This window comes from Alosa alosa, chromosome 11 (assembly GCF_017589495.1).
Source record: "Alosa alosa isolate M-15738 ecotype Scorff River chromosome 11, AALO_Geno_1.1, whole genome shotgun sequence".
NCBI lineage: Eukaryota > Metazoa > Chordata > Actinopteri > Clupeiformes > Clupeidae > Alosa > Alosa alosa.
In genome coordinates, this window is record NC_063199.1 from 5,996,667 (window position 1) to 6,013,260 (window position 16,594).

Here is a 16,594-nt window from a genome sequence, read left to right on the forward strand (position 1 = left end):
CTATCTGTCAGCATATAAAGCCCACCCCCTGCCGAACAAGTGATTGTGATCGGATCCTGGGTTTTTGGTCATTTGGTTCACCCAGGCTAAACCCACAAGTTTCTTGGGTTTTGGTGACCATTAACTTTTTACTGACAAAATCCTAACACTCAAAGTTTTAGCCTTGTCCAGCTTTCACAATGGCCTGCAACATTATTTTGATCAAAACATTACAGCTCACCATTTGTGCGGTAGGCCAAGTCAACATGACCCTATATCATTGATTGCTACTTTAAACACTAGCTATTTGCTCATGTGAGACCAGTTAGAGTGCATATGGGTCAGAGCCAAAACGAACAAGTTGACATTGACATATTGCTGTCACTTGCAAGATTACCCTGGTGATGGGTTTGACGGATGTTTAGGTTAAATTAGCTGTTTGTGAGATTAGGTTTGGTAGGTTTGGTAGTTAGTTAATTTCCCCCAGTACAATAATTAATTTGCAATATATGTGTTGATTACAATCTCAAATAACAATGCCCAGTATAGCATTCCATTGCTATGTCTATGTTTCTATAGGCCAACAAAAATATTTGGGGTAGCCTAATTGTTTTCCTCCCCCTTCTATAAACAGAAAAAAGACATTTACCAATCTGAAGATTGGTCCAATGTGCACTCCACACTACATACTTTTTGGTGCCACTCCAAGGAGCACAAAATGCTTTGCTTCCCTCTGCTGGTAAAATATATAGCTGCTCAGGGAATTGATTTGTTAAACTTCCGCTTTTCTTGGATTGAACGGAAATTGCATAGTTTATAACTTCAGAATATTCTGTTAAAAGTACTTACAGATGTAATATATTTTTTTAATTAAATGTCATATTTTACATTTATTGTATCTGAGCCAATCAATTTCGTTTTCAAAATGCGTCACACCCATAGCCTTCTCGTTTCCGCTGAGCACGTTTGGCAAGGTTGTTACATCACGGTCATGATAAGAGCGCGTTATCTTGACCGTCAGCGTGCGTAGACTGCGTTCAGTGTTTATTTATTATTTCACTGAACAAGGAGTGGGTGTGTACAAAATTAATGGGCGAACCGAATCGGTACGAACGCCAACAACGACAGTGACATGTGAGAATCGCTACACAACCTTAACTTTCCTGGTTAACCTCAGCCTCAAAAGACGCTAGTCTACAGGTCAAGTTACTTTTACACAATCTGAAGTTCCGCATGCTACATTATGCAGAACTTTACCAGAGCAGTAAGGACCTTTGCTGTTAACCATTCAACTGGAATAGCAGTGGTTACACTCACAGGTAGGCCTAAATTAATCTCAAACAAAGCATGCTCGATTCATTTTAAAACAAAGTAAAAAAAATTATCTGCTGTCCCATAATATCTGGGTCCTCTAAGCACCTTAGCTGTAACATTAACAACACTATGCTAGGCTAGTCTAAATGGACATGTTGACAAATCCTGTTTAGTATCTTTAAAACCTTATTACTGCCAAAACATGATCGTCTGCATCATCTGCAGTCTGCACCCAAAACATGATAGTCTGCATGATTATTGCATGCATGGTAATATTTCTTATATCATACCATTAGCACCCAGCTTCTACAGTAAATCCCAAAGAGACGTGTTGATACTAACCAGTCTCTCATAGGGCTGGGACTGTTTACTTTGCGCAGATGGATGGCAGGAGGGGTGTGCCGCAGCCCAGCCAGGCTGGATGGGAAGACTGTCCTCATCACAGGGGCCAACACAGGGATTGGAAAAGAGACTGCAGTTGACCTCGCAAGCAGAGGTGAAGGATCACTGTTGGCTCTCACATTTCCTTTGTATGCTCATTGTGTATGTTACAAGTTATAGCATACATTATGATAGTTGTGATACTCTTGAATCCCTAATTGCGTGCTGTCATCATATAGGGGCCCGTGTCATCTTGGCATGTAGGGACTTGGCCAAAGCCACGTTTGCTGCAGAAGATATCAAGGAGAGAAGTGGTAATGGCGATGTAGTGGTGAAAAAGTTAGATCTTGCATCATTGCAGTCAGTTCGAGATTTGGCCAAGGATGTGCTTAAGACCGAAGACAGACTGGATATCCTCATCAACAATGCAGGTACACTTTTACCACCAGGGCAGTGGTGGGCTCTTCATATTCTTTATGTAAGTAGAGAACCCTATTTACAAAATATTTGCCTTGCAAAATAACATTTTATTTTGTACTCTATTAAACACACATGATTGATCCATTATTCCAATGAATGTACCACACACATTTAAAGAAATAGTAATGTAAACCCATTTCTTTTGATTTGCTCACAGTTGATTTATGGCTCTGGCCATGTATGTTTAATGGTTTAAGGAGGTTCCGAGTTGAATTTAGCTTGTGCTCACAGGTGTCATGAGCTGTCCAAAATGGCAGACACAGGACGGCTTTGAGATGCAGTTTGGGGTCAACCACCTGGGCCACTTCCTTTTAACCAACTGCCTGTTAGACCTGCTGAAGAAATCCACACCGAGTCGCATCGTTAACGTCTCCAGTCTGGCGCATGAAAGAGGTTTGTGATCTGTGCTCAAACAATTTATTTGTTCATCATTGCCTGGTGGCTGACTGAAAAATGGTTCTAGCTGTTCTACTTTGCCTTTTATATTTGGATGTTTTTGTGGAAGTGTTCTTTTTAGGTGCTATATTGCATTGTTTTTTTGTTTTTTTAAACTTAACTTTTAAATCTCTTACCAACAGCTGAAATGTACTTTGATGACATTAATTTGGACAAAGACTACACTCCCCAGAAGGCATACAAGCAAAGTAAACTGGCCAATGTGTTGTTCTCTAGAGAGCTATCCAAGAGACTACAAGGTAAGCCACATCAGTTAATTATACAGAGTTTTTAGGTTAAAGTGTGTATTTTGTGTGTGTGTGTGTGTGTGTGTGTGTGTGTGTGTGTGTGTGTGTGTGTGTGTAGCAGGGTTAATGTTGTTTCCCTAAATTTCCCCACGGGAATGTAGGGATAAGGGGGTGTTGTGTAGGTGTGACGTGGATGCCACCGCCCCAGGGGTCCCTTGTCTGATACCATGCAACAGGAGCATTTGGATGTGATAGCCTCTGTATGAGCAATAAGCTAATTCAGTAAGACCCAGTTTGAACGTCACGTATTATTTCAACCTTTCTTTTAAAAACACAACGCAGAGTATATTTAGGGAGAGCAAAACACTCCCGTTACATGTGTATATGTTTGTGTCTGAACCTCATACTGAGCAGGATTATTATTGCAACAATAGATCAATGATCATCTGTACGGTAAAACTAATTACCGTACGTCTAACGACAGTATATGTACTGGGTCATTCCACGTCAATTCAAACAGGGCCCACGCACTTAGGTCTCAAAAAATTTGGAAAAAATGACCAGGTGTACCTATGTTACCCAGGAGACACACTGTAAAATTACTTTTATGTAAGATCAATACTTTCCAAGATACAGCCAGTTTTACGGGGGGGGAGGGGGGTGTCGATTTTGTTTGGCCTCTTTTCTTTGTCAAAGTTCACAAGCCCATAGCACAAGAACTAAACCATGTAGGAGGCTCAAATGTTGCATGCTGGTACATACATAGGAATAGTATATAGCAAATTTGTCACGTTTGGTCTGGATGATCCTGCATGGTCATAGCTGTCCTTCAAAGATTTTATTTATATTTTTTTCTTTATTCTCCATGATTTAAAAACACCAATTTGACTTGTCTTATGCAAATCTTTCTTTTTTATTTTCCACCCTGAACATGGGAAACCACTAAGATCAATATGTTTTGTAGAGTAACGACAGGTGGCACTGAAATCACTGAATCACTGAAATTGAAAAGCATATCCTCACCCCTGCTTAGGTACTCTCAGGTGATCACGTCAGAGCACAATTTGCCTTTGGTTATTTACTCTTTACATCAAAGCTATACAAAACATATTGATCTCAATGGTGCATTTTGTGTTGTTTTAAAAATAAAAAAGAAAGATTTGCACAAGACAAGTCAAATTGGTGTTTTTAGAAAGAAGGGATCATGGAGAACAAAGAAACAAATATTAAAAAATCTTGTATGTTGGGTATGTGTATGTGTGTTAGGGTGCTCTGAAAATGAGATCCAAAATGATCTGCTGTTCTAACCCTGAAAGAATTTTTTTTCTGTTCATTGCTTTTTGTGAGTGTTTTCTACTTATCTCAATAAGAAAAATAAATTAAGAGCCTATGTTGAGTACAAATATGTCTTCTGAAGCCCTAAACAGAGACCTAAGTGAGTGGGCCCTGGTTGAATTGACTGGAATAACCTTACTTCAGGGATACAAACAGCTTGCCAAAAGGGTCTATTCCACCCATGCGGGAGGCCCTAACCTACTGTGATAAATTGATAATGTACTCCCCATTCATGTGGCATAATGGTCACTGTTGTCCTCCTGGATTATCGAAGGCCCAGTTCTACATGCATAGCATGTGGTTTGGCAGCACAAAATGACCTACAATTTGGTCACAGAAAAAAAAATCAGTCTCATTAACTTTTAATATACTGTATAGCTTTTAGACAAATGTATATGCTGTTGCATTAAATGCTGAAGACCACTCTTTCACATCAGCACAAAGGGTGGCATTTTTGTCTCTTTTATGTTGTGTCATTTTGGTGTACAGTGTACCTCCATGGAGCTGTTCTTCTCTCAGGCACAAGGGCTCTCAAGGGCTCAACTCTCAAGCACAAAGGCTCTCAAGGGCTCTAGGTGACTTGGTCATCTTATGCCAGACATGGTTGATATTTCCCTGTTGTTGTTTTTGTTTGTCCCCACCCACAGGCACTGGGGTGACTGTGTACAGTCTGCATCCGGGGATCATCCACACTGAGCTGGGCCGGCACTTCTGGCCCAAGCTGGCCCTGTGGAAGAGGATCCTGTACCAGCCCTTTTTGCTACTCATCAAGACTCCCAAAGAGGGAGCGCAGACTACCATCTACTGTGCTGTGGAGGAAAGTCTGGCCAACGAGAGTGGGCTCTACTACAGGTGACACATACAGTACAACTTAGTCCTTGGTATGATCTTCAGGTGTTAATTTGTTGGGAATTTGGGAACGTCATTACAGACGTTCTACCTTGTGCATGTTACAATATTAATTTGAGATGGACTGATATTTTGTCACCGTGAGGCTAGATTGCAAGAGTATAGAAAAGGACTTTCTAATACATATGTACATTATGTCAATATTATAACACTATAAATCTATTAATCTATCTCACTAACAATATAAATATGTGTGTATATATATATATATATATATATATATATATATATATATATATTAGTGATGGGGACGAGACCGCCTATGCCGAGTCCGAGTCAAGACCGAGTCTTTAAAGGGTCGAGACCAAGTCGAGACCGAGTCTGTTGGTTTTCAAATACAGTCGAGTCCGAGTCAAGACCGAGTCTTTGAGGAAGCAAGTCTGAGTCGAGACCGAGTCCTTTAGGACCAAGACCATAAAAAAAATTCAGTTTTCATATTCATAATTTAATATCACCCCAGTTAATAATCAACCGTTAGGCCTACAGACTAAGCTAGATTGGGAATTGTTTAGAGGAGCAGTCTTAACGTCTTAATATGGACTATGCTGACCTACAGACACTCACCGGCAGCAGAGCCATAGAGATAAATAAATGGCTCTGACGGCTGTATCTTTGCATTGCACCATGGGATGTCATTTTCAAATAATGCCGGTCAACATTGCATTTTATTATTATTGTTGTTATGTGTTGTCTGTTTTTTTATAAGAACATAAAAAAATGCGTTGGTCTCGAGGACTCGGGTCTGAAATTACAAGTCCTTCTCCTCCCACTGTGGTCTGAGACCGAGTCAAGACCGAGTCTTTGAAGAAACAAGTCCGAGACGAGACCGAGAAAGCAGAAATTGGTCTCGAGTACTACATCACTAATATATTATATATATATATATATATATATATATATATATATATATATATATATATATATATATATATATATATAATTTTTATTCATATTTTATACAACACCCCAAATTTTTTGCTGTTTTGGGCTATATATATATATATATATATATATATATATATATATATGTATATAGGCCTATATATATAGCCCAAAACAGAAATTTGGGGCGTTGTATAAAATATGAATAAAAAAATAATGTAATAATCTGCAAATCTCTTAAACTCATATTTAGTTGCAAAAAGGACACAGACAACATATCAAATGTTGAAAATGACAGATTTGACTATTTTGTGGAAAATATATGCTAATTTTGAATTTGATACCAGCAACATGTTTCAGAAAAAGTTGGGACTGGGGTAATAAAATGCTGGAAAAGTTGTGTAATGATAAAGAAAACAAACGAAGAATGTTTCACAACTAATTGGGGCAACTGGCAACACGATTGGGTATGAAAAAGCATCCCAGAGAGGCAGGGTCTCTTAGAAGTAAGGATGTAGGGGTATTCATCACTATGTGTAAACCTGCGTGCACAAATAATGAAATTATGTCATTTTAATGCTTCTTAACATGAAATTGTGAAGTATTTGGGGAGTTAATCATCTACAGGACATAATATTATTAAAACATTCAGAGAATCCAGAGAAATCTTTGCAAACAAGGGAAAGACAACACATTGGATGGCCGTGGTCTTTTGGACCTCAGATGGCACTGCATCAATACCAGACCTGTTAACAGACCTGTCATTGTATAGGCTCAGGAAAATCTCTGATAACCTTTGTCTATGTGCGCAGTTTAATATCAATTCAAAAACTGCAGCCAACATTGTAACAGCTAAAATTGTATTGAGACATTATACAGAAAATACCACCCTTTTATCTGGGCCTGAGCTTGTTTAAAATGGACTGAGGTAACATGGAAAAAGGTCCTGTGGTTAGACTAATCAAAGTTTGCCATTCTTTTTGGAAATCAAGGACTCATCTGGGCCAAAGAGGAGAGGGCCTATCCAAGTATTCAACCTATCCAACTTGTTTTAGTGTTCACTCCGAAACCCAACATCTATGACGGTCTGGAGGAGCATTAGTGCCAACAGCATTGGCATCTTGCACATTTGGCACAGCACAATCAATTCTGAATGATGTATACAGGTTTTGAGCAACATATACTGCCATCCAGGCAATGTCTTTTCCAGAGACGACCTTGAATATTTCTGGAAAACAATGCCAAAATGAATTCTGCATATATTTAAATAGTATTTCTCCATAGAGGAAGAGTCCAGGTGCTAAGATGGCCTGTCTGCAGTCCTGATTTGTCAAATTAGGTGCATGATTAAATGAAAAGCATGACTAAGAATACCCCATACTGTTGAGCAACTGAAATCCTATATTGTGGAGTAATGGGACAACATTTCATTATCAAAACTGTAGCAAATGGTCTCCTGAGTTCCTAAACATTTACAGAATTGTGTTAAATGAAGAGGTGAAGCAGCACGGTGGTAAACATGCTCCCGTCCCAACTTTTTTTGAAACATGATACTGGCATCAAATTCAAAATTAACATATACTTTCCATGAAATAGTCCAAATTTTCATTTTTTTTTGGTATGTTGTCTATGTCCTTTATGCTGCTAAATATGGGTTTACGAGACTTGTATATTATGACATTCTGTTTTTATTTGCATTTTACACAACGTCCCAATTAATTTTTTCTGTTTTGGCGTTGTGTGTGTGTATATATATATATATTGAATATATACAGTAGATATAGATAGATACTGATTACAGTTTGATCACATCTTTGTCTCTCAACCCTCCCAATCACCCATCCCCCTCCAGTGACTGTGAGCGAAAACCTGTAGCACCCCAAGGACAGGATGACGAGGCTGCCAGGCAACTCTGGGACATGAGTGCCTCCATGGTTGGACTTTCCTAATGCGTGGAGCACGGCGACCCTTGGGGGTTGGTTTTTAACCTTTTTCACCCAGTCTGGTCTTTACAATCAGTCTCTAGGTTGACTCACCCTTGGTCAAAAGTATGGTGGACAAAAGTATCCAGTAATCATCTTAATTTGTGACATAGCCAAGAATAGAGTAGTAATGTTACAGACATTTATTCAAAATATACAGGCTACTACATACAAAAATACTATGTATCATATGGTGTAAACATGAGTCAAACAACCAGTTGAATGTCTCACAGTTGAGTCGTGTGGAAGCCGTGTGATAATTTCACATTTTCTCTGGGATATCAGTGTGTGATTTACTATCCTTCTAAGATCATGTCAGGTAGTTTCTAAGCATATTAAGTATTCAAATCACAAATCACATTACTTCTTTTTTTTTGGAAAGAACAAGCACATCATTTCTTGTTAATTTTATAACTTTCTTATGCACTAGGATATACAGAACACAATGTTGTTAGCTATCTCCATATTTAGATTTAGAATGACCGTCAGTTAATAAATGCCAAAAACCCAAAGACTATTTCATCCTCTTTGAAATATGAACCAATCAGGTATTTTGAATATTTGTTAATGTGAGACATTAAAGTCCTATAATTTTTTTTTTTTTTTTAATTAAGGCATGCCTTTCATATTGATGCTGTCTGTATTTAAGATCAAATGGCTTCGCTGAACTTTGTCAGCAGAATATCTGCATCCTGCTCAGTATGACAAATTCTTAGGCTGTGCGTTTAAAGACCAATATCAAAATACATTTGTGTTTTGGACTCTTACAGTATGTACCATGTAAGACAAAAGATATTTATTCAAACTGTTTGAACAAGTTAGCCAGCTAACCTTCAAACCATGTGCTTGATATGTTGATGTAGAGTCAACAGCTAAAGCCGACAATTCTGTTGGCAAATTTAACACAAATATGCAGTATGTGTTTAGGGACTTCTCTTCATGATACACAAGCTGTATGCTTTTAATTGCAAACTACAGTGAACCATTTTAAACCTGTTAAAAACAATAACAAAGACCTGAAGGCACTAATTTACTAATTTGCTACAAACATTCAACCTTTTACTCAACACAAGAGCTCCATCAAGGACGAGAAAAGGTGACATATCAGATTCAAAACCCTGTATGACCAGGCAAAACCTTATTGGTGGTTTCTTATTCAGGCTTCATGATTGCAATAGCATAGTGACTATAACTAGCGAGTAGTTCAACACTATCAGATTTTTTTTTTGTCAGAGGTCATTTAATTTTGTTAGGATTTGTACTTTCCTATGTCAATATGCACATTAAAAAAGACAATGGTGACATATCCTGGCAAGATCTTATAACACTGGACAGCTAATTATTTTCACATACTTAATGACAACTTCATTTGCTTCTTGGTCTCACCAGAAAATCATCTTGTATATATCTAATGTATTAATAAATGGTGTTACATATTTGAGAATTCTTTTTATTATTTTCTTTTTTATAATCTCTTTTTTTCTTTGGTTCAGCCTAACACTACTAGTCATTAGATTAAATACTAAAATCTTCTTCTGTCATATCTCCAGACAGTGAAGCTCAGTAGGTCTGTATGTGACATTATTCTATGTACAGTCAAAGTGTTTTGCCGTTTGTGCTATGGCTATCTACTTTGAATTAGTATTCAGTAGGTTGGATAGGGTGACTTCAGTGTAGTAGGCACATAAAACATGGTTACTTTAGACTATAGTCAGTAGATAACACATATCTGTATCAATCACATTAAAGCACATTAAATTCCAATTTAGACTGATAGCTACAAGTGGCGAGAGTATACTGTAATCTCTCGGACACATAACCCCAGTTTGAGTCTGTGAGTGAACATACCCAGCAGCTTTCCTTTGAGTTCCTCGGTGCAGGTGCCTGAAGCTCTGCTCAGCTCTACCCTACATAGCTGTGGACTGTGGAGCAGTTCTGAGCCTGATCTGGGTTAGATGTGCTTAAGTGTCTGACAGATTAGGGCCAGGTCCTGTCCAGAGCCAGCCAGCCGCTACGTGAAACAGCACTTATTCTCTCACTTTTCTTTTTTTTTCCTTCTTTTTTTGGTTCAGTACAGACAGGCCTCAGGGAGCTGAGGAAACATGATCTCAAAACTCAACCTTGTTTTCGCAGGATGTGCTGGTTTCCATGTAACTCTTAACATCTGTCAAGACTGTCAAAGGCTTAGAGAGAGAGAGAGAGAGAGAGAGAAAGAGAGAGAGAGAGAGAGAGATAGATAGATAGATGGAGACAAAAGGGGGTAAGTTGGTCCTACTGGGTCAGCTCCTCAAAGTCGTAGAGTTGTTTCATCTGCTCCACTTGCATAGAGTGCCTCCTCACCAGCTTCTTCTTGCTCTTGAGGTTGCCTCTCTTTGGTGAGCTCGGCGCCACCGGGGCTATCGACCGAATCCCCGTGGCGAGGGGCGATGAGGGCTTGCTGCAGGCACCGATGTCGGGGATAGGGGGGTTGGGGTTGACGTTGAGGGGCGGTAGGTATCCCGGGCGGGTGTGGGAAATGTAGTCCAGCAGCAGGGTGCCCGAGCCGCGCCGCTCCAGCAGGCCTGGCGCTCGGCGACGTGCCGTGCAAGGGGATGACGTGCTGGCGTTGCTGTCCAGGGACTCGCGCGAGCTGGTCAGCATGGCCAGCGGCGAAGTGTTGAGCTTCCGCCGCTCCAGCGGCACCTTGGCCGAGTCGAGCATTCCCGAGTCGGCGTAGAGCTGGGAGTCCGAGTCGTAGTGGTCGTTGCCCAGCCGCCTCCGGTACACAGTGTCCCTGAGGCTGGCCGAAGCGCTTGGGCCAGTGCCCTCAGACCTCTCCTGCTCGATGGGGATGGTGCTGCGGCGAGCCAGGGGCTGGTGCTGGGCCAGGGATCTGTCATAGGACACCTTGGAGGAGGTGGACAGTGGAGAAGCCGGGGAGGTGGGGGAGATTTTGGACGGCTGCTCGCCAACAGCAGGGAATGTGATCTCCTTGCCGTCCACGCTGTTGTTCCGCGACAGGGGGGCTCGCCTGGAGACGGTCAGCCCGTTGATGCCCGAGACGACCTCCTCGTCGGAGCTGGCTCTCTTGCTCTCCTCCTGGGCGGCAGCCAGCACGGAGGGGGCGATCAGGCCCCATGGCTCGGACTGGAGGCGCTTCAGCTGCGGGAGGCGCGCGCGTTTGGGGTTCGCCGGCTTGCGGGGCGGGGAGGGTGGGCCGTTGGGGGGCTTGGCACTGGATTTCCACTGGGACTGGAAAGGAAAAACCATATTGAGCTCTTCGTCTTTGCTTGGCGAAGACAAAGGGTTCAGCTCAATGTCGGAGGGGGAGGCACATAGCGTCGGCGATGACCTCTCATCCAGTTCTGGGGAAGGGGGCACATTTAAGTATTGCTTTGTGGTTTTGGTCCCAGATGGAGACTTGTCTGTCGTGATGATGATTACCTCCTTCCCCTTGGCTTTGCATGCATCCAACAGCACTTTGAGAGTCTCTTTGTCATCCGCGTTGATGGCATAGACCAGCGCTGAGGCTCCGCCACGATCCTCCAGGCTTGGATCGGCCCCGTTGGTCAGCAAGAGCGACACCACCTCGTGGCCCGCCCGGTGGCTGCACGCATGCATCAGCGCCGATTTGCCCGTCTTGTCCTGAATGTTGGGGTCGGCTTTGTTGTCGAGCAAATACTTGACCAGCTTGGCTTTGCTGACACTCTGCGCGTCGGAGTGCTTGGACATGCAGGCCACCATAAGCGGAGTCTCGCCACGGTCGTTGCTCTCGTTGATGTAGGCGCCTCCCTCCAGCAGGAGACGGGTGAGCCGCAGGCGCCTCAGCCATACTGCCTTCAGCAGCGAGTTGCCATCCGTCCGCAGCTCCAACATGTCGTCCATCACCCAGATTGCCCGCCGAGATCACGCTCAGTCCTGCAATGCAACAACAACCTGCTGCTACTGATACACAGCACTCTCGACCACTGACTCATTGACTCACTGAATCACAGGCTTTGACCTAGCACAGAGGAGAGGACCATTTTAGCATAGACAGATATCCCAGATATAATGATTTCCTTTTCTCTCCCAGGCTGATTTTATTATGTGATATTAATAGCATGAGAGATGTTTTCTCAAAGAATCAAGTACTGACTTTGTACGTCCACCAGGTGGCGATGTATATGCAGCGCACGCATTTCACCAGCTGCATCCATGATCAGGATATCAGGTTAGACAGGTATGAACCGAACTTTAATTTCAGTGTTCATTAAAAGTTAAAAGAACTGTGAAAACGAAGAACTAGAAACACAGTCTAATCAACATAAAATGTACGTCGTGTCGTTTCTACTCATTGACTGTTAATAAGCATGTGAGACGTCTCCAGACACGTTCTCTAGTGAGAGCCCTCACGTGCAAATGTCAAGCTGTGATATCTGCACTGTGCAGATGTATTGATTCACAGTTGAGACCAGACGTAGTAATCCTAAAATATTGATGTAATATGACATGTTGCGGATCTAATTGTTCTGCAGAATGTTACCTGTTGTTCTGCAGGATGTTACTTTGAGTGATGTTTTTCTAATAATGAAAAGATGCGGTAGAGCAGAAAGACCATTTATGTTAAGTTAAAATGTGTATGAGCTCTAGCAATGTCCCTCTCCAAGGTGCTTATCCCTTATCTGATGCGCGTTTGGAGAGACCCAAACCTGCGCTCTCTGGTGCGTTACTTGAATAGGCTACACTTATAATAGTGTTCAACAACCAACAGTATACATTATTCTATCTCGAAAAATATGTTTCTGATGTATTTATAGTGTCCTTCAAAACAAGTGTGCGTTATATTGATTTATTAAAGTTGGAAAGTTAGGCTACTGCGATCTTCTCGAATATCGCAAAGACATCCACACAATTATGGATTAGGTTTTTCATGAAAGAATGAACACAACTATTGTCGGCAATGTTCTTCGATCACAGAAGATTCAGACAACGTAAATCTTAACCTGTTAAACATATACAACGCGAATCTTAACATGTTAAATTGCACAAGTGACTCAAAAACGTCTTACCTGTTTTGAAAACGGATATATCATTTTCTGAATGTCCATGTTTAATTTTAAACGCTGTTTAAAATAGTTCACAAAATGTTAAAGAAATATTTCCGGATGGTGCGCCGTAGATCTAAAGAACATTCCCTTTATAGTTCAAAACAGGTCTATCGCTGTGCTATTTTAGAGCACCATGGCGCACTAGCACCTTCGCTTTTGTTATGGAGACGTAGCAGATGAGCCCAATAGCTGCATTCCTCGCTGCGCACACAAGAACCACAACCCCAAGACGTTTGGGTTATAAATAACTTCTCTCTTTTTTTTTGCTTGGTGAATGAAACGTGCATTTCGTTGACGTCAGAACCTACCAAAATAAACGGTGTCTGGTGAGAATCTATGTAGCCGAATATCTATTTTTGATAGAAAAACAAACAAAAACAGTTTCACCCTAACAAATTTGAAGTTTTAACAGTCTGTTTATTCGTTGGAAGATACATTATTTTATGGCAGAGAGACATGGCTTAGAATAAATATTTTGTCAATTAGCATCACATTTGGTATACTGTTTTGCAGACATTGTGGTTGTTATAGAATTGGCTTTAATTATGAATGATGGTTGTTATTATAACTAGGGATATGCACTTAACAAGCACAAATGAAGTACATGAAATCAGATACTTTAACAGCCCTAATCTTTTGAGCTGTTTATTATTTCCAAGAAAGATGACAGTTAAAAAATACCTCACTGTCTCATGCCTTCTGTCGGGTAACTTAACTTTGACTAGTATGACCAATTATGACTGGATAATCTATTATGAGCTGATATACAGTGCAGTTTGATATTTTCCCAACATGGACAAGTTAAGACATACTTACGGTCCTCTAGATCTGACCTTCAATGATGCCAAATGAGAGTCAAATAACGTAGCTATGACTGAGTTTTTCAGTATTTGTGTGTTAATTCAGATAACTACACTAAAAACCAATCTCTGTTCCTCATTTCAACATTCCCATCATGCACTTTACAATAGCATCCATAAGACACTTATTGCCATAGAGAGCAATACAAGCCAAGGGTCCATACAACTCTCCTTGTGCATGAGTGTGTAAATTCTAAAATCTCTGACATTTATAGTGCATACCGTCCAAGGAATTTGATTTGTGAGCATATGACGTGTGTACCGCATAATTAAGTGGCCAAAAATTGTTGAGCTGCTATTACCACCATACAGCCTAATAGGGACAGGTCTATTTTTAGGTTGCTATGAGACAGCAGAGTAGCATATTCTGATTGGAGCTATTGAGTTCCTAGCTCTGGAAGGAGCAGGTAGCTTGAAAAATAGCACCCGGTTTTATGAAATGGCATTTCATAATCAAAGCATGTTGACACATCTTTGTAATACTCATGTTACATTGTTACATGTGCATTACAGTCCGTTCATATTCTGTTAGAGCAAAGCTAAATTATAACATTGTTTTAAATACCTAAAAAATCTCATTAACACCTAGCCTATAAAGTTTCATTCACACAGAATGTTCAGTAGCACAGTTTCCCAGTAAAGGTCTTCAAGTCATATGTGCGATTTTGAGAAATATGTTCTGTTTTAACCACACAAAAAAAAACATATTTGAAAAGCGTTTATCGCCACAAATAAAACAGTGTGGCCCATAATCGCCATGAAATGACCTATTTCGCTGGTGCTGTTTGAATTCAGTGGGTTCTGCTACACTTGGCTTGCTTTACTGGAAATTATTGTGTTTCCCACTAGAAGGAACATAGCTATTTATCTATTTATTGGGTAATCTAGGCACAGGGGGAAGGTAGTTATGAGACCACAGGGAATCACCATGGGTTGTGTTTGTGTTCGCTTCGCTCTCTAATAAAGGATCCCTCCCTCTGTGAATATCACCAGACTCTTAAGACATGTCTCTCCCGGGTTCGGCCCTGATTTGGCAGATCACGTTAGATCTGGGCCAGGTCTGTTTCTGAGTCCCCTGCAGGAGACTTCCTCAGACACTTCCTCAGAGGTACTAGTTAGGGGTACAGAAAGGGATGTAGCAGAATCAAGTCCTCTCGAAGGCTGCAGAAAATGATTAGGAAAAATGATGATAATGATGCTCAAGAATAAAATAAAGTAAGTTGCATCGCAGGCCTTTTGTCTTGTGTTGTCAAGCAACCAGACTCCGGGTGGGTGGTGGTGTTTAGGAGGTAGCATGGAATTCTTTTGCTGCCATTTTGTTTATTTATGGATTTATTTTCTTATTTGCTATGTTCCTTCTCTATTGGATGCCTTTTTGCAATGATCTGTTCCTCACACTATCAGATGACCTAAGGGATGCCACTCTGTCGTGGGGGTAACAGCTGCTTTCTTTTCTTTCTTGTTTTTATTTAAAAGAAAACATTTTTACTGGAGATGATTGCACCAAATGGTCCCATTTTACTCAGAGTAGTGAAGATATTGTAGGTGCTATAGTGTGGGAATTGGGGTGGGAGGGGGCTAGTGTCCCATTCTGCTGTATTCTAGTCTGGGTGTGTGAGTGGAGGGACTGCACCACCGCTTGGGGATGGGGCCGGTGTGCTTACGTCGAGGGAATACGAAAGAGAGGAGCAGAGAGCATCGCCTTGCGCTCAAGCCCGCTTGATTAGACGTCTTCATTAATGTACCGAAGGACGTCAGCACTCTCTCCGCCTGATCTTTGGCCCACAGCTGCTGTCGTCGGCAACATATTAGAAGGAAAATAAATAATTAAAGAGCAGTGAAACAGCTCACTCACCTCTTGGGAGCAGAAATCTTACATCGCACCTGATGCACTGCCGTCTAAATATAACCTTTCCTCACTCTCTCTCTTTCTTTCTCTCTCTCTCTCGCTCTCGCTCTCGCTCTCGCTCTCTCTCTCTCTCTCTCTCTCTCTCTCACACACACACACACACACACATTCTTTTTCTATCTTCTGACACTTTGCAATTGGACCTGGAAATCTAAAAAAGCACAGCATCTATATCTGGAATATAACTCCTAAAGTAAAGTGGCAGAGCTGTGACACTAAAAGAGATCTGATTTATTTTCCACCTTATTTCCTGCATACTTTCTACCCTTGAGGCCACTATCATTAAATCCCCAGGATGTGAAATGTAGTTTTGAAAATGCTCTTTCTTTTCAAATGGCTTGCACAAAAAAGCTGTGGTATTTTGTGTTCTCTTTCAGTAATGACAACAACTCATTTTAGCTGTGAAAAGATGCTCTGTATTGCATTTTATATGTACAGCTTCAGCAGTCTCTGTGCACTATATATGAAAAGTCTTAAGATAGAGAGGAAGGAAGAATCATTTAAAAATAGTATCCCTATTCTTCACTGCTAGTCTCCTGAATGTAGGGTTTGACAGAATAATGTGTCCTCTACTCTAAATGAGAAGATTTTTGAAAAAGTACTGCAGTAGAAGAATATACTGCCACCTGTTAATGCACACAGAAAATGGAAGGCCATGTAACTGGGTTGTTTTTGACGGACCACATTGCTCTGCCCTACACCTGCCGGACTCGAACCCACAACTTGCAGCACCTTGGATTGGGAGACAGGCATGCTAACATGGGATCTAAAACCCACTAGCATGTCTCTTAAGGCATTTGGAGGTAGGTTT

At 41.1% G+C, this 16,594-nt stretch overlaps 2 protein-coding genes across 6 annotated transcripts; one reads left to right on the forward strand and one right to left on the reverse strand.

Moving 5' to 3' along the window:
- Positions 1 to 941: 941 nt before the first annotated feature.
- On the forward strand, positions 942 to 9,386 carry si:ch211-107o10.3 (uncharacterized protein LOC407663 homolog). Of its 5 annotated transcripts, none has more exons than XM_048257759.1 (8): positions 943 to 1,113; positions 1,229 to 1,298; positions 1,639 to 1,789; positions 1,914 to 2,105; positions 2,386 to 2,547; positions 2,733 to 2,849; positions 4,820 to 5,024; positions 7,816 to 9,386. In XM_048257759.1, the coding sequence occupies exons 3-8, from the start codon at positions 1,678 to 1,680 to the stop codon at positions 7,910 to 7,912; spliced, it is 885 nt and encodes a 294-aa protein (XP_048113716.1). In that variant the 5' UTR covers positions 943 to 1,113; positions 1,229 to 1,298; positions 1,639 to 1,677; the 3' UTR covers positions 7,913 to 9,386. The 5 variants fall into 5 exon arrangements, with proteins under 5 accessions (XP_048113713.1, XP_048113716.1, XP_048113715.1 ...); XM_048257758.1 differs by having other exon boundaries at positions 1,649 to 1,789; XM_048257760.1 differs by having other exon boundaries at positions 1,674 to 1,789.
- Positions 9,164 to 13,397, reverse strand: ankrd34c (ankyrin repeat domain 34C). Its single transcript, XM_048257755.1, has 2 exons — positions 12,976 to 13,397; positions 9,164 to 11,842 (listed from the first exon to the last, which is right to left on the reverse strand). Exon 2 carries the CDS (start codon positions 11,807 to 11,809, stop codon positions 10,217 to 10,219), a length of 1,593 nt encoding a protein of 530 aa, XP_048113712.1. The 5' UTR covers positions 11,810 to 11,842; positions 12,976 to 13,397; the 3' UTR covers positions 9,164 to 10,216.
- Between the last annotated feature and the right edge of the window lie 3,197 nt (positions 13,398 to 16,594).